Genomic DNA, 25,935 nt, shown 5'->3' on the forward strand with positions numbered 1-25,935 from the left:
TGAAATACGAGTTATCAGTTATCCATTAATCCAGTAAGGACATTTTTATAAAATACCCGACTCAAACGAGATACTTTGAAAGCGTTCGCGGGGGGGGGTCATGGAACCTTTCCCAATTCACGTCTCTGACTAATAAATACTGGTGTGGCGCATGAACATGAGTGCATTGAGATATGTGTGAATAGACTTGAGTATAAACGTAAGCCGATATAAGGCTGACATTAATGTTCAAGATGAATAGATAGGACAATTGGTCGGCAATGAAAGGTGGAACTCACTCAAACCCACTCAAGAAATATATTTTGCGCTTATAGTACTCCCTCGCACTCAGACTCGCCAATATTTTCCTCAACCGGACTCACTCGGACTCAAATTTATCAAAATATTACTCACCCGGACTCACTCAAACTCAGGCCCCTCTGAGTCTGAGTGAGTCGACTCATGAGTGAGTTTGCCGACCGATGTTTGGCATGCACTGATATTCAGCAACGTGCTGAATATCGATCCCTGCTTAAATATACATGTCAACAATTTTTGTTGCCTGTCCATGCTTCTCACAGGTTATGGCACACGATAAATCCAGCTTCTTATCCCGACGCACTCCTCGCAGACTCAAACGGCGAGACGGTTCCTGCATTTTATGCATGCGCAGATTCTAAATCACGTATTTTCCTCAGTATTAAGTCACGAAAATATTGCCACTTGTCTTACATTATGTGCACTTTCTGGTGTAAGCATGTCTGAGATAGTAACTAAAGCAGTAATTTATTCCTTGACGATTCGATCTACATGTGGTCACAAGAAATTCCATCATAACATTCATAAGCACACATCGCAATAACTGTTCCGTGTACTCTCCGCAATATTTTCGCAATCGTGAAATTCAAGTATTCCTAACGACTGTAGCTATAGGATTACTCTAACCTACAAATCTGGCAAGCGTTCTTCGCCTCTCAACTACAGAACCATGTCCTTAACAAGTACACTTTGCAAACATTTAGAAAATGTCATAGAGCCGCAAGACATTATTTCCTTGGAAGAGCATAACGTCAGCATGAGCATGGTTACCACAAGGGCTATTCGTCCAACATTCAGCTGATTTCATTCATGACTTGAATATATAGACGCTGGCCTTCAAGTCGACGCAGCCTTTTCGATTACTCAAAGTCATTTGACCGTGTTTCTCACCATCGTCTTCTAGCAGAACTAGCAATATGTAACATTCACCCTCTCGTCCTCGCATGGATTAAATGCTTTTTATACTCCAGGGTACAAATCACATGGGTTAAGAATTCAATCTCTTCATATGAACAAGTGGCTTCAAGAGTGCCCCAAGGAAGCGTGCTCGGGCCATTACTTCTTGTTTTTATTAACGATTTACCAGATAGTATTTCGTCACAAATAAGACTTTTTTTTTTCAGATGACCGCGTATTTTATCGTAATGTTCCTTCTCTAACTACAAGCTGATCTAACAAGTCCTACAATCTGATGATGTTGTAAGCGCTTGGTTCGAGACTGGGTTGATGCCGCTAATTCTCTCAAAGATTGAATTTACGTATTTTACTAATCGAACTTCTAGAAACCAAACTTCCCACGTGTTAAACGTTGATGTTGAACTTTCTATGCACTTGTCACAACCGTCTTCTCCGCCTTCTTTGCCACCAACGACGAGCAGGCTCGATATCACGGGAAAAAAACGCCAGGCCTGCGCGGAAAGCGCAGCACAGCCACAGCGAAAGCTCGAAGAGCGGCATTTCTAGAGGCCGTTATAAACTCTCTTGTGGCTACTAATACAACTACACTAGCAACGTACCCACTACGCCACAAACAATAATTTTCGTGAAGTTGGAAGCACCCACCACGACATTACTCGTCATTCTGCGGAAAAGCGAGGTACCATAAGGCATTATGTGCAGTTTCTCGATGCGACGACTGATGACGATGAAGAATTATGACTGAGCCTTTTGTAATCGGTTGGAAGCTTTAAATGACCCACTAGTTACGTACTTCGCATTGTGTGACGCCAGGTCGTTATTTCATTCTCCCACCACACTATAACATACGCTAACGTGAGAAAGAGATAGAGAAAGGGAATTAACTTTATGGAGACCCTGAGGAAATGGATCATGGGAGCCTTATGGGCTTCCTTGGCAACCAATAGAAGTGCACTTGCGCGGAACCCAATACGCTATAAATCATAATTTTTGTGAACGAAGGAAGCAGCCACTACGCAATTTTTCGTCATTCTGCGCAGAACCGTGGTATCTGCTAAACACCTGTAAGGCATTATGTGCACTTTGTTGATGCTGTGGCTAATGACGATGAAGAATTATGGCAGACCCCTTTGTAATGGGTTGGGAGCATTCAACAACTCACTCGTTGCGCAAATCGCATTGTGTGACGCCTGGTTACAGAATTCGCATTGTGTGACACTTGGGTCTTATTCTACTCTTCTACCACGCTACATTACATATGTTAATGTGGTTCCTTCCCGACATGAAGACTGTATAGGGACTTTTTGCAAGGCAGTTTCAAGCACCGGCTGGTAGGCGCACCAGCCTCAGAGCAAGACCTGCTGGCACTATAGACAAGAAAGCTGTGGACAACCCGTTTTCAGTTGGCTGCGAGACCGGTCCACCGGGCGGCCCCGGAGGCGTCTAGCGTTACGCTAGACGTGCTAGGTAAGCGCCATGCTCCGGGCCTACCTCACCCGCAATTATAAAAATGGCTCCTGAAGCATTTCTTAGGTTTGCTACTCTGAATGTTAGAGGCTTTGCTTCTAGAAAGAAGCAAAGCCAAGTGTATCGGTTGTTGGTGGAGGAAAATCTGGATATATTGGCCGTGCAGGAGACGAAAGTGGAGGGTGAGGAGGAGACTGGGAGCATGGTGCGCAAGTTCACGTCGCGATATTTTGCCATTGTGAGCCATGCTCTCGGTAGATCCGGAGGCTGTGTTCTTTTTGTTCGAAAACTGCCTGGTCTCGTTGTGCAAAATGTATTTTCATGTCCTTCAGGCCGATTTGTATTGTGCGACATTGCTTATAGTGACAGCGAATGGCGCGTTCTTTGCGTCTATGCTCCGACTACCGTGCAGGAACGCTCCGAATTTTTTTCTAAGTTTCGGCAGTACATGTGCAATGAGAAGAAGATCATATTGGTAGGGGATTTTAATTGTGTATTGAAGGAAGGAGATAGATAAAGCAGTCGCAAGTTTAAAGACAAAAGCAGTGATGTCTTGACGCAAGTGCTTGTGGATTATGAGTTGGTGGATATTGCAGAGTGTCTGGAAAGTTCCCGCACAGTTAAGTACACCCACTTCCAGGGTGCAAGCAACGCCCGTTTAGACCGACTTTACATATCAGTAGACATAATAGCACAATGTAGAAGCTATTGCGTTGTGCCGGTTGCCTTTTCAGATCATTGCCTCGTAAAGTGCCAGATAGGTTCAAAGAAAGAAAGCAATAGCTTTACGTGGGAACAGTGGAAAATGAATTCTAATCTCTTACTTGACGAGGCCTTCAATGTAGCTGTGATGAATGAAATTACGGAAGTTAGGGCAGCTCATTGGAAAAACATAGGAAATGAGTGGGAACTTTTAAAGCAACGGATCAAAATGAAAGCAATTGAGAGATCTAGTATCATTTCCTTTGAATCGAAAAAGAAGGAGAAAGAGCTAAAATTGATGCTAGAGAAGCTGACAGCACTGGAATGTGAGAAACCTGGGGTATATGTCGAGGATTTGCGTAATATCAAGCAAAAACTTGAGATTTATGATGAAGAACGATACCGAGGCGCACTAGTACGAGCGAGAGCAATGGAAATTACCTTAGATGAGAATCCAACGAAACGTGCACTTGGACTCGAAAAAAGTCACGCGAGGCGGAACCATATAGAAGTTATTAAAGTGGATGGCGTAGAGATGGCAGACAATGACAGCATCGGACAGGCTTTTTCTAAACACTACGAGGCACTTTTCGCGACTAGACCCGTTGACGTGGAGGTATTTAAAGAGGCGTTCCTTAGTAGAATGCCGCAGTTGTCCGAAGACACCAAAGCAGCATTAGAACTACCTATATCGCAAATAGAAGTAGAAAAGGCCATAGATAAGCTCAATCCTGGTAAATCGCCAGGGCCTGACGGCCTCAGTGCTGTGTTTTACAAGGCATTTAAATGTGAATTATCCGGACTGTTAACAGATGTCTTCAACGAGTCATACAAACTGAACGGTCTGCCTCGGTCCTTTAGTGAGGCACATACTATTTTGATACCAAAGACCGAAGAGACAGAGAAGTTAAAACTAGTTTCATCATATAGGCCCATATCATTAACTAACTGCGATTACAAAATTTTGATGAAAGTACTAGCGCGGCGACTCCAGGGTGTCATCAAACAATTAGTTGGGCCTCACCAAACATGTGGCATCAAGGGACGTTCCATTGTGACTAATATACACAAATTGCGATGTGTGCTTGAGTGTTGCGACGCCAGTCAAGGCGGTGTAGCGATTCTGCAACTCGATCTCGAAAAGGCGTTTGACTGCGTTTCTCATGTTCTGTTACTTGCCATACTAGACCACGTAAATGTCGGTTCCATACTCAGAGATGGGGTAGCTTTGGCATACCGCAACTGCACGACACGTTTAGTGGTTAACAAGTCATTGGGTCCCCCATTAATATAAAGCGATCCGTCCGTCAGGGCTGTCCGCTTAGCCCTCTACTGTTCAGCATCTACATAGAATCCCTGTGCTTGGCAATAAGTGAAAACAGCAGCATTCACGGCTTTAGGTTGCAGGCATCAGAAGTCAAAATTCTGGCATACGCGGACGATGTCGCAGTTTGTTGCACCGACAAAGAAAGTGTTGCACAGGTTATCACTGTAGTAAAGAATTTCGGCAATGCAACTGGTAGTCTGGTAAATTGGGGAAAGTGCTTGGGTTTTTGGCACGGAGTGTGGTCATCTAGACCAGAATTTTTCGCCAATGTTAAGTGGGGGACGACACCTGCCAAATATCTAGGTGTACCGCTCGAATACTACAAAGACAATGATAACTATTGGCAAGAACAGGCAAGAGTAATTCAGTTGAAAGCGAATAGGTCGAAGGGTAATCACCTATCAATGTTCTCAAGAGCTACGGTTTGCAATTTATTCTTCGCGTCGAAACTGTGGTACGTGATGCAGGTATTGCATTGTTCACGGGCAAATATACAGAAATTTCATCGTGTCTTCGCAATTTTCGTGTGGGCCTCTAGTTGGGAACGATGCAGTCGAACCAATCTGTTTAGACGAGTAAAGAAAGGAGGTCTGGGACTGCCACATCTTTTTATTCGGCAAATCATAAACAGGTTCTTCTTTTTCCGTAATGTGAGTGACCCTTTCCTGCGCACGGTGTGCCAATTGAGGCTCATCAGGGCTCTACCTGAATATGTAGTCGGTACAGATCACATGAATGGCGCAGTCTGCGGGTATCTCAAGGAGGTGATTCTAAGTATTCGCTTTTTGTCTGTTAGATTTTCTAATGAGTATCTGTTCTCAGTGTCACGTAAAAAGCTTTACAAAGATGTGTGTGATGCAATTTTACCCGTCCCTCTGTACAGAGCCATGCACAGTCGAGGCCAAGGGCAGGACGTGCTAAAAAGGGTTAAAAGAATGCAAGTGGCGCCTTCCACGAAGTCCTTCTTCTTTAAGCTTCACACAGGCACATTGCATGTCAAGGTATTCCTTGAGGAGCGTGGTTTTTTCTTACCTTGGGGCTCAGACTGCCTTATCTGTAATAAGCCAGAAACTATTGACCATGTTTTCTTACATTGCTGGGAGGGCGTGTACTTTTGGGATGTACTACAGAGGACAATCAAGAAGGAATTCCCGTTAGATCAATACGGTATCAGGTTTCTCCCAATAGATAATGAGAATGGATTGCCGTTAGACTTAATAATGTTAACCGGCCTCCACTGTCTATGGCGGGCGCGTATGGCAGGATTTCACCGCGATCCAGATGCAAGGCCCGCAAGAATGTACTTTCGTGAGTGTATGTCGAAATTTGTTGAATTGCAGAAAACGCAGGAGATTGTACCTGAGTGGTTATCGAGAGTGGAACCCTTGACAGTGCTCAAGGAATTTTAAAATTGATGTCTGTCCAGTAGGACGGACAACATTTGATGTTATTTATTCTATGTGTTTGTGATGTGGTTTATGTCTGGAAGCAGGCAATAAAGCAAAAAAAAAAACCGGCATGGCTCAGAGGTTGAATACTGGGCTCCCACGCAGAGGGCCCAGGTTCGAACCTCGTTCCATCCTGGAATTTTTTTCTTATTTCGTTTTTTTTTTCTTATTTCGAGCGATAGTGGTTACGGACACCGGCGGCGGCGGCGGCGGCGGACAACTACGGCGCCAAAAACGGCCGGTGAAATGATCTCATAACAGCTTTCGCTGTAAAAGAAGCGAAGGATAAGGTAGCTGTGGAGAGCGTTACCGCTAGTTTTTAACATGTATTCCCTTGACGTCTTTCATCCTCTGATTCACAACGAACGACACCGCTGAACTAGTTGCTCCCGAGAAATTGCCAGAGGAAGACCGACAAGTCGCCGCAATAGTGTAGTCACTTCATGGTTGACGCTTTTCGCATGCTATTTAGTACCCCTTACGTCTGCTCCTGCTGCCGCCTTCTAACACTGTGGACGTTCGCAAAGAAAATCTTCGGCGCACCACGCGAGCTCTCATACCTCCGCGTGGTCATGACCTCCCGAGTGGACTTACTCGTCAAGAGGAGGTATCGCTCCGAAGAGTTCGCGTGAGTGCGGCTGTGACACCTTCAATCCGCGCTAAGTGGGGCTACACCGACACAACTTCAAGCTGCCCATTTTGTTTTGCGCCGGTGCGGGAAGCAGACCTGAACCACCTTTCGTGGACATGTCTGGGGCTACAAGCGGCTCGTCGACGCCACCTGCGGCGTGCTGGACTTCAGCACACCAGGCCGCCTGTCTTGCAGTGATGGATATACGGTCCGAATCATAGGTTCCTCTTGGACTTGACGAAGGAAACACAGCTGCACAATTTTGTGTAATGTGCATTGATGCCGTAGGGCAAGCTAACGCAATAAAAAAAAAGAAAAACCAGTGTCACACGGTGCACTGCTGATCACGATTAAGCCGGATTTGGATAAAATTTCTCAACAGTGATTGTCTCCCATTTGCAGCTTGCGTGAAGGAGCCAATCACGATCGAGTAGCTCTATCCGGATCAGGCCCGATCGCGATGAATAGTGACCGTGTGAGACCGGTATAAGATGACAACACCGTCTGCTCCAAGTGCTTTACAAGTACTGGACGCCCTGCATCTAGTGCTTGCGTATACTTTCAGTGCGTCCACAGAAGCCCGCAGATGCGTCTTCTTCGGCAGTCGTTTGGTGTTTTGCGTAGTTGCACCCCCTACCCCACCCCCTCCTTCCCGCGCAGCCGTGCGTGACTTAGCCGTGTCCGGGGAAAAGGGGACCCGTGGGGATTCATTACTACGACGAGGTTTGCACCTTTAAGGCACCCTGGCGGAGCAAACACACCCGGACTTTAGCCTCTGCTTCACGTAAACGGCGCCTCCGGATTGACCCACCCGGATAAATCGACCTCTTTCTTTCCCTTTCTGTAAATGTCAAAAACAGCGCCAAAAGAGACGATTCACAAGCGAACAAGCACACGTGACAGAGCTTGTCATGTGTGTTTCTTCGCTTGTGGATTGTCTCCTTTTGCGCTGTTTTTCCTATTTACAAAATGTGTAACCAACTAGCCCAACGAACCACTCTTCTGCATTTTTTTCCCTCTCTTCACTCTTTCCCTTTAGTCTCTTCTTCCCACCGTGCGAACTGCGATGGTGGACTCGATTCTGTCCTACAAGAAATAAATCTAACGGCATCAATTTTTACGATTCCCGTGTAAAGAATGATTTGCCGTTCGATTCATCGCATTTCAATGTTGTCAAGATGAGTGTCGCCTCCCTTTGCATGGATTCTGCGCTGATGGAATCGAGCTCATACAAGATGCAGGTATAGCTTCAATTCGCTTCCTTTCGCCAATCGTTACAGCTGTTGCGGAGACACTGCTGCAAAAGTTTAAAGTGGAACACAAATGGAAACAGTTGCAATGCAGACCTAAAGGATTAAGCCACAAGTTGCGTCTTACATTCATAAGCTCTCACACATGGTCAAGGTAGCGGACAGGCACTGATTTTTAAGCGCCCGAGAAAATTGGGAAACTGAACTGACGCTTTTGCAGCGGCAAAAAGCGCGTCTGCGAAAAGAAGCACGAGTGTTTTTGTAACGTGTTCCGCGGGATATATGGGCGCGAGGCCCACCACTGGAGACGCGGGCGCTGCGATCGTTGTGACGTGCAGGGTTGGATCACGTGATCTCACATTGCTCCGGCGAAGTGAAGCGGATGGTTGAACGCGTTGCTTTTAACCGCGATTTATGGCGTTTTCCGCTTTGAACAGCATTGTTTTGCTCTCACTTCACTCGTGCGGACACTTAGAGACTACACAATGTGGGGAAGTGCAGTCAAAGTTATCGGCGGCATGGTACCTGATACTGATCCGTGCCACTGGGCGAGCCTATAGTGTGAGCTTTCACTTTCACTGTTACCCTGCTCTGCAAGGGCGTGATACCGCTGTCACCTGACGTTCCTTTATTATTATTTCCAGCTCATGCATGGGGTTACTTGCTTATATAGGATGCCCAATGAGCCCATCGAGTGTGACTTCCTTTTTATGTTGCGCTTCAGACGACAACACGACAAGCTTCAAACACTGATTCACCTTCTATGATTTTGGGGGTTTCACATCCCAAAAACCTCGATATGATTATGAGGGACGCCGTAGTGGAGAGCTCCGGAAATTTCTAACACCTATATGGGGTCGAAATTAAGCTTGAGGGCTGTACGTGTAACTAAATTTAAGTACACGGGCCTCAAGCATTGAGTCATCTTATATCAGCAGCCACAAAGTGTCATACAGCTTATCATTGAAGTTGTAAATGCTGGATACTGGTATTTTAACTGAAGCATAAAATTGCGAACACAGCTATCTGATTTAGTTGGAATCGGTTCATGCTGTTATGACTGGCAGTCGGTGGCGTCGCGCTGACCATGAGAATCGGCGGGCGAGGCGTTCTCACACTGCTAGAACACCTGCATCTTTCCTGGAAACGGCGTTCCCGGGACGGCAAAGCCGGAGACAATGGGCCACCTGGGCTTGACTTGGTATGCTGCCGAAACGACATGACCTGTATCTTTAGACAGGAGTCGCCGCAGACCCTTTTCTGCCCTTCGGGGAAGAACTGGAGGAGCAAGCACGTTCTGCCCTTCGGGGAAGAACTGGAGGAGCAAGCACGTTCTGCCCTTCGGGGAAGAACTGGAGGAGCAAGCACGTTCTGCCCTTCGGGGAAAAGAAGAGTACGAGGAACGAGCCCGAGGAACCTGTCGCCTTGCTTCCCCCACAAGCGTGCCGTTGACCACCTGACCCTTGCTGTTTCAAGAGTGCAACGACCGCTCAGCGACAGTGAAATGGACTGTGCCATGGTGGGTGGGGTCGTGTGTGTGATTGGTGGTCATCAAGAAGGAGGAGCCAGTCTGAGGGGTTAAAACGACGGTAACAGGCTCATCCAATTCGCTTGTCGATGAACTCTGACCTTGTCACGATGTAATTGAGTGTACGAAAAGTGCCAGTAAACTTGTTATTGTTTTCCCATCTTGCTATAGCATCAGTTCCTCAACTCGGAGACTCGACTACGCTACCAAACGGACGCTGCCCTATCGTAGCAACAACCTGGTTGCCGAGAAGGGACGGATCCAAATACCCGGTCGCAACAACTGGTTGCAGCGGTGAGATGGATCCAAATACCCAGGCACGACAATGCTTATGAAGCGCAAAAAAAATAACAACAACAACCCGAGGACGAAGCAGATATACACAGAACAAACGCTTGCCTTGTGTGTATCTCTGCTTCTTCCCGTGTTTTTCGCGCTTCATAAGCATAAAATTGCCATCTAGATCACAGTAAGCTACCCCTTGCAGCATGCTAGTGCATTAAAAGGCACAAGGTAATGCAACCGGTTGGCACACGGTGCATTTCCTTCGCAATTGAGCTCTATCGGGACCTAATTTTTCGATCGCGATTGGCCCCTTTGTGCCAACTGCAGAACGGAGTAAATCGTACGAAGTTTTCATGTCGATGTGGCTCGATGGCGATCGAAAATACACCGTGTGAAAACCGTAGAAAACTCGCGCAATAAGGAGCGACAGATATATATTAAGATCGTGCCGCAGAAAAGCATGTGCTTATGTGAAATGTTATCTAGCTAGAACTCTGAATGAGGCGCGAGCGTGCATATAGCTCTTGTGCGTTTGCCTCCAATAATTTGAGAAAGGTGGCGGCTGCATGCAGCAGCAAGCATGTTGGATTGCTTCCCACAAAGCGGACAAAACACTCGCGTCGTGCTTTGTATTAGAGGACTATGTGTACTAAACAGGAATGCAAATTTGCTCATGCCATTTCTTTCTCGTGTCAACCGCGACCCGTTTTTAAATGGGAACCCACATTGAATGAAGTTACACGGTGGTCACGTTTCACGCATTTCTTGCGGCGAAAATATGCTTCTTTGCCTCAAGCACACACTAAAGCCCACTAGATGCTTAGTTCCGACACAAAAGGAACGTTCTTTACCTTTTACAAGAGCAGCGCGCTTGGCCCCCGTGCCTTCCACATCGGTGGCCATAGCCGGCAGTCAAGGTGGTGTCAGTCATTTTCAGGAACGTAATATTTTTTTTTCGGAGCAGTTAGTTCGCATTTCGTACAGTCAGTGACGAAGCCACAGCAGTATTTTACTAGTTTTGTCAAAGTGAAATACAACAATTATAATCAAAAAGAAGATGCGAAAGCGTCTGCGGGCTGAGCGGGAGAGGCTGGCGTAGCAATCCAACCTTGCACGTCACACGGACACTTCCGCATGACGGCGCTACGGTGTCTCCTCGCGCCCAATACAGTCGTGTTGGACGGAAGAACAGCTCAACGGGCGAACGAACGCAGAGGGCTTTATTTCGCCGTCGACTACACAGCGACGGGCGAACTGGCCTCGACGATCATGAATGCGCAAGCCAGCTTCAGTACCGGCGCTTTTTTTTTTTTTTTGCGATAGCACTTGTATGGACAGTCTCGACGGGTTTTTGCAGTCGCCGTCGCCGTCATGTCCTTCCGGTATGAAGTCCAAATCGATAAAATCCCCCCGCGCATCGTATGTTCTACCGCGGCTAAAAGCGCGCAAGCGGGGGCGACGAACGCGGCCGAAGCAGAGGTCAAACGAGCTGTCCCGTTTCCGTCGCTCGAAGGGTGCATGCAATAACATCACCCCGCTAGTGAGGCCTGCCGTCGAAGCAGACAGGAAACCCGCCCCACCCATCTTTAACGAGCATGAAAAAAAACGGGGGAGGGGGGAGTGTCGCGCGAGGAGCAAGGGCGCGGTCGCGATCGGTGACGCGCGCGCTATCTCGAAAACGCGAAGTGACTATGCGGAGAGCATCGCTCCCTGGAGCGGCCGTATTCTCTTACACCAGCGTTTTTGTAGTTACGCGAGATCGGATACAAAACAGTTAGCTGCCAGCCTCACTTCGTGTAACACTACAATTTGTTGCTATCGCATTCATTGCTTCGCCTTTGCGGTGAAACTGTGACTTTTTTTAAGCGCAGCAAAAGGGTGATAACAGAGACGCCGTGGCAGCGGCGCTAGACAAGCGGCTAAGCCTTATCACGTAGGCCCACGACATATCATATACTCGATACCCTTGCGCTGCGGCAAACTGAGAGATATTTAAATGAGCTATTAAGAAAGCATGCCCAAAATGTAAATAATAGAGAAGACAAATATTCGCACTTGGTTGCGCATTCTGCCTCTTGTATGTGTTAGCTACGGTTTTGTGACACGCAAGTTCTTGGCAGAAGCGATAGAAAAACAGCACATGAGGTGTTAGAGCACTTTTTTCATTGAAAAAATAAGCACCGATGTGTCAGTGTCTTCTATAGATTCTATAGGCACAGACAAAACGTATCCGTCTCGTGTTTTTAACAGCGGAGCTGATAAAGCCGGACGTAAGGTGCGATCCGTGGACTGGAGAAACCTCGCCGAGCGATGACGTCACTGCGCGTCGCTATGACAACCGGGCGCAGCCAAAATCATAAAAATAGCGCGAAACGCATGGCTATGCTCGCTTGAGCTTAGATACACGTTTGATACCAATCGGCATCTAATCGATAAACAATCAATACTAATTGATAACCAATCACTACGCAATAATTTATGGAAATGCCGCCAAACGCATGCCTATGCTCGCTTGAGCTTGGACACACGTTTATTACCGATCGATGGCCAATCGATGCGCAATCAATATTGATCGATAACCAATAAATTCTCATTCATTCATAGAAAATGCCACGAAACGCATGGATATGCTCGCTTGAGCTTGGATGTACGTGTAATACCTATCGATAGCTAATCGATACTGTTCAATAACAAATCAATACCCAATAATTCATAGAAAATGCCGCTACACGCATGGCTATGCTCGTTTGAGCTAGGATACGCGCGTAATACCGATCGATAGCCAATCGATAACCCATCACTACTGATCGATAACTAACCGATGCCGATTACGACCTCGATGAAAAAGATTAGCATTATATATATTTGGCCAATTTTGACTGCATCGGACCAATCCATACCGATCAATACCCATCAATATCGATCAATATGCAAAACTAATGGAACACGATACCGACATATATATCATATCCATACATGGTATAGTATAGAATAGTATAGTATAGCAAGGAGTGGGAAAGAAAAGTGAGGTTGAGAAGGAGGGAAAGGAGGAGGGGAACGCCACCAGCTCCGCTCTTTCATCAGTCTTCGCACCACTATTGCGCAGTTGCCCCATTTTTTTTTCTTCTTTTTTTATGAAAGTGGATTTAGTGACGTTGATCGCGCATGCATCACACACTGTATAAATGCGGGTATTTGTACGATACATAAACAGTTGGTAATTAGCGCTAGGAGGTGTTTTCAATTGCTTTGCGTGTGGGTGTGTGCGTCTATGCGATTGTGCTGAATAGCGCTCTAGTTATCTAACCGGGTTGAGTTACCAACTCAGCACAACAGCAAGTTCATCTATAGGACACCCCGTTATCGCACCGTTTGCTAAAATGAACGGTGGTTGCCGGAATTCTGGCCAATCACAATACTGTTCCGTAAAAGATGTTTTTTGTGAATACCCGACCCGCAAATTTTCCTGCCACGCGGCAGGAATACCCGCCGTAACCCATTATGACCGATGACTTTGTAAACGTGTTCATATATGAGGCCAGGGGCGTAGCCAAAGGGGGGGGGGGGTTGAACCCCCCTCCCCGAAATTTTTCAGTTTTGCTTGCGTATATATATATGCACACATACAAACGCACGCACGAACATACATAAAGTATGGTTTACCCCCCCCCCCCCCCCCCCCCAAGAAAAAATATTTCTGGCTACGCCCCTGTATGACGCGGAGCTATTGAAACCACGAAAAACATGACAAATCGCACTGGTCCTTGCAGGTTTTTCGCTCATCAACTACATCGGCACGAATTTCGACAACGCATCTCTGGAAGTTCTCAATGGAACCGTGGCCGTCTCGTTTCCTTCGATGAGTTCGACGCGGATACTACAGACCGGCGAAAGCACAAACGTGAGACGACCTTTTGCTTCACGCTGCTATAGTTATTGTATCGCTGGCTATCAATGCTATAGTTGTGAAGTTCATCAACGGTGCATCATCGCTCCGGTGGATGGGGTGAAAATTACCGCCACACACGCACGCACACACACACACACACACACACACACACACACACACACACACACACACACACACACACACACACACACACACACACACGCGCACACACACACACACACACACACAAATAATAATAATGAGGCTGTTATGAGGAAGTCAGCTTTGGAAGAGCGTTTCGAATTCATGACATGCCTAAGAAGGGTCTGTCCTCTACTTGCATCTTGATGCAAGGAATACTATTAAACCAGAGCACACCTAATCACGATCGCGCTAATAGCACGGTGCAGGCCAACTTACACAGCAAGAATAATAGTGTTGTATTTAATGTTAACATAGCGCCACTGGTACAGAAAACTAGGTCAGAAGTACCACATGGTTCTATATATCTCTTGTTTTGTTGCGTTTGTTATTGTCGGTATATGAAACGGTGAGATCCCGGGAAGGCAAGCCAATGAAGAGCCAACTATCGCATTTATTATAAACAAACTCGAATGACTAAGGAACTTAACAATAAATAAATAAATAAATAAATAAATAAATAGGAATGAAATACAGCGTGGAAAGAGAAAATCACTTAACTAAGGCATACTGTGCTATATGGACTGTCAAAGCGTGCAGTGTCGGCGATGTATACACTCCCAGCGAAAAAAGATTAGCATAAGTGACTGGTGGCCGGAGCGGCGAAGTCGCGACATGCTGCGCTGTTGTTCCCGAGCGCGACGATCAGGTAGTATGCGTTACTTTACGGCAAAACGATGCCGTACCACGGCTGCGCATGTTAACCCGTTTTCTTTTCCTTTTTTTTGTATGTTTTCTGCGCTGGATTTGTGGGAAGCTGTGCTTTTAGATGCGAAGTATCTTAAGGCGGAGCTCAATCCGGTGGTGGTGTTGTGCGGCGTGACCACCCTTACTGCGCATGCGCATACCCTCTCCACACACCTCCTCTCCCCTCTCCACTTCCCCTCTCCCCTCCTCCTTTCCACTCTTCCTCTGAAACGCGGGCTAGACATGCCGAAGTTCTCTCCTGCGCAACGCCGCGATGAGCTCGAGCGCATGCGCGTCCCCTCCGCTTCTCTCTCCTCTCCCACGCTGCCCCCCTCTCGCCCGCCTGTCGACCGCGTTCCCCGCTCGCCCTGTGAGAATTAACGGCTAGGCTAGATGGAAGATACGACGCGCGTAGCGTCCCTCTTCGCGTTCCACGACGCGAGGTCGGTAGCATGCCCAACGAGCGCCAACGGAACGCGATCGTGCAAGTGCTCCAGCTTCGCATCGCCTCATGGTCCCCTTTAGCGGGAGATGGCGTAATTTTTTATCTCAGTTTTCTCTGAAACCAGCAACAGCTTTTGCACTTCGGGCTTTATGATGGGTCGCCTTCTGCCAGGCCTGCGCTGAAACCGCAGCACACTCACAGCGAAAGCTGGAAGAGCGGCGTTTCTAGAGCCCGTTGTAAGCTCCCTTGGGGCTACAATACAATTACACTAGAAAGGTACCCACTACGCCATAAATCACAATTTTTGTGAAGTTGGAAAGCACCTACTAAGCCATTATTCGTCATTCTGCGGAGAAACGAGGCATCAGCTACACGTCTGTAAGGCATTATGTGCACTTTGTTGACGCGACGACTGATGACGATGAAGAATTATGGCGCAGCCCTTTGTAATGGGTTGGAAGCTTTAAACGGCCCACCAGTTATGTAATTTGCATTGGGTGACGCCCGGTCGCTATTTCCATTCACATCCATTCACAGCCTACCAGCACAATCACCATCTGTACAAAGTTGTGGTATCTAAATATTAACCAATCAGCACAGAAAAAAAAAATGCGTTAAGACAGTTATTCAACGCAAACGATTAACGCGGGATGAGAGCAATACGTCTGCACAAGAAATGTGCACGCGTACGCAATCAACGTGAATTTAGTAGGCAGTTGGAAACATATCCATAGCTTACAATTACCCATGGATGCTTGAAAAGAAGTAATAGGAAATATACACGCTGTGGTGCTCCTGATTAAGAGGTAAATTATCGACCGACAAACCCGATATGTTCGGGGAATATTGGCCCTTGATCTCGTCAAAGCCTTTGATACTATTTCACACAAGTCCGTCCTGTAGGTGGTCGAGAGCGTGGGGTTGGGACCAAAGTTCCACTCCTATGTTCGTGCCTTCCTCAGGGACCGCAAAGCAACCATAAAGATTGGGCAATTGGAATTGGGGGCCTTCACCGTGGGCGCGAGGGGCACGCCGCAGGGAGCGGTCATTTCGCCTCTATTGTTCAACATAACCATGGAAAGCCTCTCGGAGCGTCATTCCACTGTAGCCAATACCACCCACGCCCTATATGCCGAGGACATGATTGTCTAGTGCATGGGAGGTTCGGATGCTGAGGTGGAGGGAGCGCTCCAGTCGGCACTGTCTATCACAGAAAGTTTTCTGGAGGGTACGAGGCTTCAGCTCTCACCCTCCAAATCGGAGTTGCTTCTCTACAGACCGGTTCGACCCGGGAGGAGGCCCCACTCGCCGCTTGATCAGGTACTGATTACACTAACCACAAGGGACGGGCAGTCGATTCCAAGAGTCAACAGTATTCGGGTATTAGGCTTCCTTCTTGAATCCAGCGGCAGAAACTCACAGGTTTTGGCCCGCATCACATACAAGACGGAGAACATGCTTAGGCTTACTTTAAGGGTCTCAAACCGCAGGGGAGGGCTGAGGGAAAGTAATCTCCTTCGGTTATACCACGCGTTCGTCATCAGCCACATTAATTACGTCGCATCATATCTAAATTGGTCTATCGCGAGGAGGATAAACTCGACACTTTAATGAGGAAAAGTATCAAAAGGATGCTAGGATTCCCCATGAGTACTGGCACGGACAAGCTCATGAACCTGGGCATGCACAACACCCTCTTGGACGGCGCGGCTCTCCTCCACCAAGGCTGGGCAGCGTCTCCTATACAGTCGCTTGGATGCCATAACATGGGCAGTACGGAACAGAAGATCTATTTATCACAAACAGTGAAGGGTACGTACGAGGTGGAACCCTTCTCGCGTAACGTCCATCCGCAGTACAATTTATTGGCCGGCTTAGGGCACGGGCCAAGTCTCTGCTTGACTTCGTAGCTAAATCCCCGGGAAAGGTGGCTTTCGTCGATGCGACGCAGTGTGGCCGCACCGACAGCTTTGCGGCTGTGGTTGTTGATCATCGCGGTCGCGTACTCAACTCAGCTTCCGTTAGGAGGATATCTGCCTCCGTAGCAGAGCAGGTAGCGATAGCTCTAGCGATGAAGGACCCTTCGCGTCCTGGGACATTCACTGACTCCAGGGCTGCCGAACGGGCCTTCGCTTCGGGGGTGGAGGCTTTCACACAATTACCTGTTTCCCGGCCCACATGGGCTCAGGAGTTCATCCAACAGTTCTTAACGTCAAGGAACTTGCCCATAACCGTGCGCGAGAAATCACGTGCCGCGGCGGTCCGGGCGGCTCCGGAGGCTGGTTCGCGGAGAGTTTCAGGGATCCACTTGGCATCTTATAGGAAGTTACGTCTCATTATCAAATGTCAGAGCGGAAATACCCCCTCCCGCATTCCAAGCTCACTAGGCCGCAGTCGTCGGCTCTCCGGATGTTGCAGGCAGGTTCGTTCCCGTCTCGTAGCACGTTTAGCCACATTGCTGAAGGCATAAATCCAGGATGCCCTAGCTGTTGGGCGGATAAGTGCACACTCGCTCACATGTTCTGGCAGTGCCCGGCATTACGTAGCGCAAAGTTCAGCACAGAACAGGACTGGGAGAGGGCTTAAAGGCCGCGAGCTCTCGGTTCAGTTGTCGGCATTCCAGGAGGCCTGCGAATGGGCGTAGGGCCACGGTCTTCCAGTGCCGGCGTGGGTGCGGCCAGCAACTGCGGTGGACCCCTCTGCGGAAGTTGTCTCATCGGGGTTCTCCAGGACCAAATAAAGTTCATTTCACCTTCACATTCACCCGTACCGGTACTATATTATGTCATATGCGTGTTTTTACTATAAGATGAGGAGGAGAGAACTTTATTTAATAGTGGATAAGAGGGAAAGGGGAGCCAGGTCAAGGAGGGATGCTAGGTAGGGGCCCAAGGGACCGCGACTGTCACCGTCCATTTCGCCAGCCTAGATTGTGTGTCTTGTTCTGCACATCAGAGCGTTTTCTCCCACTCTTCGGGTGAGGGGGGGCTGTTGTAGGAGCTCTTTTGGGGCGAGTGGCGGCCGCATCGCCATAAAATATGGTCCTTTCCCGCCTGAGCTAGGCTGCAAAACGTACATGACGAGACGATGTCATCCCTCAGGATGGCCGCTAGTCTCTTGGGGCTGAGCACACTGCGCGTTTGAGCTCTGCGCAAGGCCACGGCCTGGTGTCTTCTTAGGCCGCCGCATGGAGGCGGGTAGATTTGTCGCTCCTCGCTTTGTCGATGTTGGCGAGCTCCATAACTTATCGATACTTCTTCAGGGTTTACCGGAGGAAGCTGAACCTCTGCCCGGTTTGTAGTTGCGCGGGCTGCTAGGTGGGCAGCTTCGTTGCCGAGGTTTCCCTTGTGGCTGTGGACCCAGAAAAGCCTCATGCTTATCGCTGGCTTTTGGAGGGATTTTTTTTTTTTTTTGCCGCGGTTTCACTCACTTGGCCCGACCTAAAGCTTTTTATCGCTGACATGGAGTCAGACACAATGAAGAGCGTCTCTGCGACAGCCGTTGTGTTAGCGATGGCGGCCTCTTACGCCTCCAGGATGGCCGTAGCTGTGATTTCCACGGTGCGGAGCATTCTTTCCGTTCCGTCAGCTATCGCACATGGGGAGGCGTCCACATACGCGTCCGGTTTGTCTGCCAGAGTCTTCCCGAGGGAGTCCGCGCGTGCGCGTCGGCATTCTAAGTTGTGCTCTCCCATGTTCCTTGGCAGCAGTTGAATAATCAGTTTGTCCCGTATCTCTTTTGGAATTTTCACTATCTTTGTGGCCCCTGTGAGGGGAGGGGGTGAGATTATGTAGTTACAGGATATTGTGCCCTTGCTGTGTGCATGACAGCCTCCACCACTGCGCAGCTTGTTGCGCTTCAACAATTTCGTTGACGGTGTTATGGAGGTCTAATTTCATTATTATTTCGTCGCTCGCCCATGCAGAAAGTCCGGTAGTTACTCTGTAGACTGAACGTAATAAATGATCTATCATTGCGATGTCGGTCTTTCGTAGCTGAAGGAAAGGGCATGTGTATGCTATCCTAAAAACAAGGTAAGCGTGGATTAGCCTGCATGCCTCTTTCTCTTTGAGCCCGAACTTGCGGCCAGTCATGCGTCGTAGCAGTCCCGTGACCTGGCGAGGCGTGCTCTCCAGTCTCTTCAAAGTTTCTTTTTAACTGTTTTTTCCTTCTAAGAAGAGTCCGAATACCCTGATGATCTGGACCTGGGGTACTACTTCTCTGTTGAGTACTATTTGCAGTGCACTTTTGATTGCCGGTGTTGTTTTGCCGGCAATAAACAGTCCTGACTAGGCGGAGGAGCATTTGAATCCGTTGCCGTCCACATGGGCTTGTAAAGTGTCGGCCGCTTCTTGAAGGGCTCGTTTGACGGCTTCGGCATTACCTTGCCTTGTCCAAATGGTCACATCGTCCGCGTAGATGGCATGGCGGATGAGCGGGATCTTGTCAAGTTCTTTGAGCACGTCCCTCATTGCACAATTGAAAAGAAGTGGGAATAGTACAGCACCGTGGGGCGTACCTCTAGCGCCGAGCTTGAGCTGCGGGCTGTTGATGCCTCTGATGTTGAAGGTGACAGTCCAGTCCCGAAGAAAAGCGATGATGTACTTGTGTTTTTACTGTAGTTTTAAAGTTCTCAACCCCGTGGTGACACCTGGCGGCTTGTGACGAAGTTCGCTTGGGCGGAAACTTTTATGATACAGGGTTTTAAAAAATTATTGAAGCAAAAAAACAAAAAAAGAAAACTTATGCCAATTTTAATGTCATAACATTTGTTGTCCTGCTGTTTTCTGCTTCTGCCCTTTTTATGAGCTTTGCTAAACTATTCTGTTGATTTTTTCTGTCGTTATGTTGAGGGAAGAAGTTATTACACGTTTCACATGTGAGCGAATTACGAGAGCAAATTTTACTTCTCCACTCGGCTGCAGTATGCAGGTATTGTGAAAAAAAAATTAAATACTTGGATGGGGCTGGCAAGAGACAGCAAGAGGTTGCAACACGTTGCAGTGTGTAGCACCCTACCTTCTCTATTCTATGTCATTTAAACCTTTCAATGCGGGTTTGACGAACCTGCGTACCAATGAACAAGCATCAGGAACATTTGTCACGCGTTTTACGCAGGGGCGTAGCTAGGGGGGGGGGGGGGTCAACCCCCCTCCCCCCCGAGAATTTTCAGTTTTGCTTGCGTATATATACATGCGCACATACAAATGCACGCACGAACGTACATAAAGTATGGTTGAACCACCCCCCCCCCCCCCCGAAAAAAATTTCTGGCTACCCCCCTGGTTTTAGCATTATTGTGATTGGTATAGTACCTTCGGGGAATTGCATGAGGTCTCATACACATATGGTTACGGAGCCGGCCTCTACCTACCAAAACAAAACGGCAAGGGTTGGGAGTGGGGGGGGGGCGGGGGGGTTAAAGCTGCACGACAATACTATGTCACTTCTATAAAGATAAAAATAGCTATTGGACTTGTTTTAGTAAATAACCTTTCCAAAATACCGAACAAGCCGCTTTTACGGCAAGACGGCAGCAGCAAACACGCAAGAGCGAGAGTGGTTGATGACACTCCAGCTCGTTACGCCAGCTCGACGTGACGTCAAGGGCTTTAAAGGCGTCTGCTTGAGCATATCTCATTATTTATCGGTACAGAGGTGTTACTGCACTAAACTGAAGAGCCGAAGACTCCGAAGACGAAGTTAAAAAGAAAGATTTTAGTGAGCCACAACGTCCCAAGCACGCAGGCAAGAAATTTATTATTATTATTATTATTATTATTATTATTATTATTATTATTATTATTATTATTATTATTATTATTATTATTATTATTATTATTAAATGCCTGACGTTTCATTGATTTACCGGCGCTGGTGTGTCCTCGTAAAACTAAACTTGAACTTTATTTTCGCTTTGATTTTTTTAAACCCCTTATATCATTGCGAAATTTATGGAAATAGGCTTTTAAAAAATGCTCTGTAAGTCCAAACCTATTTACTGTTTCGATTTCGCGGTCTTATAACGATCCGATGAAGGATCAAATGTAGGACAGAAGTAACACGTTCGAGGGCGCCAAGGAGCTCCATGAGTGAATAAATTGCGACATGTTTATGTGCAACAGCGCAAGGCGCCTCAGTTTAGTTATTTAGAGAAAAAAATTATAAATCCGGCCATGTAAGGGTAAACCGGTTACAGCAGTATACCCAAGCGAACTCGTTTCTCCAAAATTACACTTTGCTTTCCCAGAGAGCGCTAACACGCGACCATTTCTTTCTTTCTTTCTTTCTTTTCTTTTCTCGAACCCGTTCGAGCGCGAATGATGAGCCTTAAAATAGCACCGAACCGTCACAATTTTCGCTCCGTACAGCTGAGTCTGAATCAAGCCGAAAAGTATGAACACGAAGCGAATCCGAAAAAAATTCGGTAACTCATCCTGCCGATTAGAAGGCAGGATAAGAAGGCGATTAGAAGGCTTCGAAAGTGTAGGAAAGTTGTATTGCAGTTTTGCACAACATATTTTAGTCGAATATCCACAGCTATCGTTCAAACAAATCCTCTGTAGTAGAGAAACGGTAATTTTGTTTCTCTTAGTTGCTTATTCTTTATAGTGCATGGCTACCTCCGATACCTCGGAAGGTTTAGTACGAGTCCCCAGCTGCTCAGCGTTTTAAGTTACCTTGTCACCGGGAAGTCAGCTTTGGTTGCACATCTAGGCTTCATTTCTGTTCTCATTTCGTTGTTCGGCCACTGGCAAAAATATATATGAATATGCTGGAAACCAGAACGTGCGTCCCAGTTCGCCGAAACGGCGCTCAGTTCCTGGCCGTTATATAGGCCAAGAATAACTGGGCGAGAGTAAACAAAAGCAGTGACCCAGTATTTTCTATATACACTCTAACAAAAGTAAACCGAAATGTAAATAACGTTGTCGAGTTTTCTAAAACCTCGTCGCATGCAGTTTTTTTGTTTTTTTTTTTGTATGAGTGTTCTTCACAACCATATGCGTGCGCAGGGGGAAAGTGTGTGTGGCGGGGGGGGGGGGGGGGGAGCAGGTAGGCGGCAGGGGGACCATGACTTTTCCTTATGGGTCAGAGGCGAGGGCGCACATTCAGTTCTTTATCATTTATTTTGCAAGCATCACATGGAAGCTAGTGTATCTCAGTTGAAATAATGATGAAGAGCCATGAAAACGATGTAAAACTGCGTTACATACCAGATTTTGAAAGCGCTTGGCTGTAGTTCTGTTGTATATCACTGCAAATTCACTAAAGTATGTAAGTTAAGATTTATTATTATTATTATTATTATTATTATTATTATTATTATTATTATTATTATTATTATTATTATTATTATTATTATTATTATGAAATCAGCGATCTTGGTGTTGTTGTTGACAGCGCGTTAAACTTTCCTTCTCACGTTCAGCGTGCTGCTATGCGGGGCCTTCGTTCTCTCGGATGTGTTTGTAGAATATCTCGAGAATTCAGGTCTCCCATGGCCCTACACAAATTGTACACGGCAACATGTCTTCCACAACTTGAGTATGCGTCCGTGATATGGAATGGCATTGCTCAATCCAGCGGTAACGCCATTGAACGAGTTCAGAAAAAATTCCTCAGCATATATAACCATCGCTTTGCTAAAAATGACTCTGGATCTCGTTCAAATACTGCTGAATCATTATCAGTGCCATCACTTCACTGCCGACGAATACGTTCTGATCTCTTATTTCTTTACAAGCTAGTCCACGGTATCATATCCTGCCCTGTACTTCTCAGTTGTGTTAATTTTCGAATTCCGCGTAAGTTAACCAGAGAGAACAGACCGTTTCATGTACCCGCCTGCTTCTTCCAACACTCTACCGTTCACAGAATACAAAGTCTTTATAATATTAATTTTCTTGATCTTGACGTTTTTCATAGTCCACAATCACTGTTTTGACATAGTATGGCACAATGTACAAAGTCTTCCCTTCTCCGTCTTTCCGCATTGTTGTATATATGCAATCTAATTTTTTATTCCCCTTCAATAATTCTCCTGTTGTCTTATTTTACTCCTGTGTTCATTTCTCTTTGTCTAAGTGTTTTTACTCTTTTTATTTCTGAAGACTGTCTGTATTGTATTGTTTATTTTTATTGTTTTTTTTTTCGTGCGCCTGCATAAAGACCTCACGGTTGTTCCTGGGCACGTTAAATAAATGATTGATTGTTTATTATTATTATTATTATTATTATTATTATTATTCAGTGCACTGAAGCATAAAGATCACGCACACAGGAAATCTAAATGTTCTCCATCCAGCGAGTGGAAGGAAGAGTTCAGCTTCTTTCGAACTCTCTCTAAACGCCTATATAAACGGGATTATAGTTCGTATATTGAATTCTTAGAAAAAAGCGCCTCTGACAGGCCGGCTGAGTTTTGGAAGTATGTACGTAAACGGTCCAGCAAAAGCGGAGAGTCCTTCAGACTACTGGACTCAAATGGGGTAGAAGTGCATGCCGTCGCTGACTGTTTTGCCACGCATTTCTCATCCGTTTATAAGGCCTCAGACTCTAGCACTGATATCAGACAACAGCCCAAGGCGGTTAGCTCATCCAGTGCTTTGTCGCTGGATGAAAATCTTATCTGCGAATGCATTAAGCGCTTAAAACCATCCTTATCATGTGGGCCAGATGGCATACCCTCCGCCATACTAAAAGCTTATGGTAGTATATTTGTCCCAGTACTAACTACGATATTTAATAACTGCCTGGACACTTCCACATTTCCTAGCATGTGGAAAACTGCTCGTGTTTTTCCAGTATTTAAGTCGGGCTCTAAAACAGATGCTTCTAATTATCGTCCGATTTCTCTACTATGTGCCGCATCAAAGATCTTCGAGCTGGCTCTTCACGACATATTGTCTTTTAGTGTGAAAAACTCATTGATTCCTAATCAACATGGTTTTCTCGCTGGCCGCTCAACTACCACAAATCTTGCTAGTTTCATGACGCAGATCTCCACACCTATTTCTCAGAGAGGACAGGTTGACTTAATTTACTGTGACCTGAGCAAGGCTTTTGACGTAGTCAGCCACACGCTGATTATGGTTAAACTTGCGCACTTTGATGTTGACTTGTCAGTTGTGAATCTCCTGCAGAGCTATCTGCTCAATAGATATTATGTTGCCGTAAATGGCCAAACGTCTTCTTTGTATAAAGTGACTAGTGGGGTCCCTCAAGGGTCGGTATTAGGCCCACTCCTATTTTTAATTTACGTTAATGATGTTTCTTTTGCCATTCGTAATTCTTCTTTCCTCTTGTATGCCGATGGCATCAAGATTTTTAAGGAAATTCATTCAGTTAACGACTGTCGCTTGCTGCAGTCAGACTTGCGCTCTTCTTCCGAATGGTGCGACGGTAATAACCTTTCTCTGAATACCTCGAAGACAAAATTCATGTCTATCACTCGCAAAACATCTAGCGTGTCATTTCAATACTCTGTCAATTCTGTGCCGTTATGCAACGTTTATGAAATCAGTGATCTTGGTGTTGTTGTTGACAGCGCGTTAAACTTTTCTTCTCACGTTAAGCGTGCTGCTATGCGGGGCCTTCGTTCTCTCGGATGTGTTTGTAGAATATCTCGAGAATTCAGGTCTCCCATGGCCCTACACAAATTGTACACGGCAATATGTCTTCCGCAACTTGAGTATGCGTCCGTGATATGGAATGGCATTGCTCAATCCAGCGGTAACACCATTGAACGAGTCCAGAAAAAATTCATCAGCATATATAACCATCGCTTTGCTAAAAATGACTCTGGAACTCGTTCAAATACTGCTGAATTATTATCACTGCCATCACTTCACTGCCGACGAAATCGCTCTGATCTCTTATTTCTTCACAAGCTAGTCCACGGTATCATATCCTGCCCTGTACTTCTCAATTGTGTAAATTTTCGAATTCCGCGTAAGTTAACCAGAGAGAACAGACCGTTTCATGTACCCGCCTGCTTCTTCCAACACTCTACCGTTCACAAAATACAAAGTCTCTATAATGTTAATTTTCTTGATCTTGACGTTTTTCATAGCCCACAATCATTGTTTTTATCCGAGCTTTGCACTGTTTTGACATAGTGTGGCACAATGTACAAAGTCTTCCCTTCTCAGTCTTTCCACATGGTTGTATATATGCAATCTAATTTTTTATGCCCCGTCAATATTTCTCGTGTTGTCTTATTTTACTCCTCCCCTTTTGTGTTCATTTTTCTTTGTCTACGTGTTTTTGCTCTTTTTATTTCTGAAAACTGTCTGTATTGTATTGTTTATTTTTATTGTTTTTTTTTGCGTGCGCCAGCACAGAGACCTTACAGTTGTTCCTGGGCACGTTAAATAAATCATTGATTGATTGATTGATTTATTATTATTATTATTATTATTATTATTATTATTATTATTATTATTATTATTATTATTATTATTATTATTATTATTATTATTTATTTATTATTGTAAACGTATAACTACACCAAGCTAGCAATTTTGCTCCTAAAAGGGACGATCGCTACATCTCTGATTTGATCTCAAGGGACACCACGCCACACACTTGAATTGAAGAGAGTAAAATACGAAAGAGTCTAGGAAAAAGAGGATGAAGGTACTGAAAAAGAAACACAAAGAAAGAGGGCATCGAAGGCGTACCACAAACTACCACCTGGAAACAAGAAACCACGGAGTGTTGCTCGAGAGAGATGGAGCTTCTGGAAATTGCTTAGAAGCACGCAGCGACAACAGCGAAATATTGGGCATTCTTGCAGCAAATGTTCAAGCGTATCACTGCAGGGTCCACAAGCCTGGCACGAAAGACTCGACACAC

The 25,935-nt window shown here is 46.2% G+C and overlaps 1 protein-coding gene across 1 annotated transcript in view; it reads left to right on the forward strand.

Moving 5' to 3' along the window:
* LOC119379132 (vitamin K-dependent gamma-carboxylase) overlaps positions 1 to 25,935 on the forward strand; it is a 58,337-nt gene that overhangs the window by 25,166 nt on the left and 7,236 nt on the right. The window contains exon 10 of the mRNA XM_037648323.2: positions 13,624 to 13,754. Within this exon, the coding sequence (XP_037504251.2) occupies positions 13,624 to 13,754 (131 nt within the window). The remainder of the gene's footprint in view (positions 1 to 13,623; positions 13,755 to 25,935) is intronic.

The sequence above is a fragment of the Rhipicephalus sanguineus genome, chromosome 1 (genome assembly GCF_013339695.2).
Source record: "Rhipicephalus sanguineus isolate Rsan-2018 chromosome 1, BIME_Rsan_1.4, whole genome shotgun sequence".
Classification (NCBI taxonomy): Eukaryota; Metazoa; Arthropoda; class Arachnida; order Ixodida; family Ixodidae; genus Rhipicephalus; species Rhipicephalus sanguineus.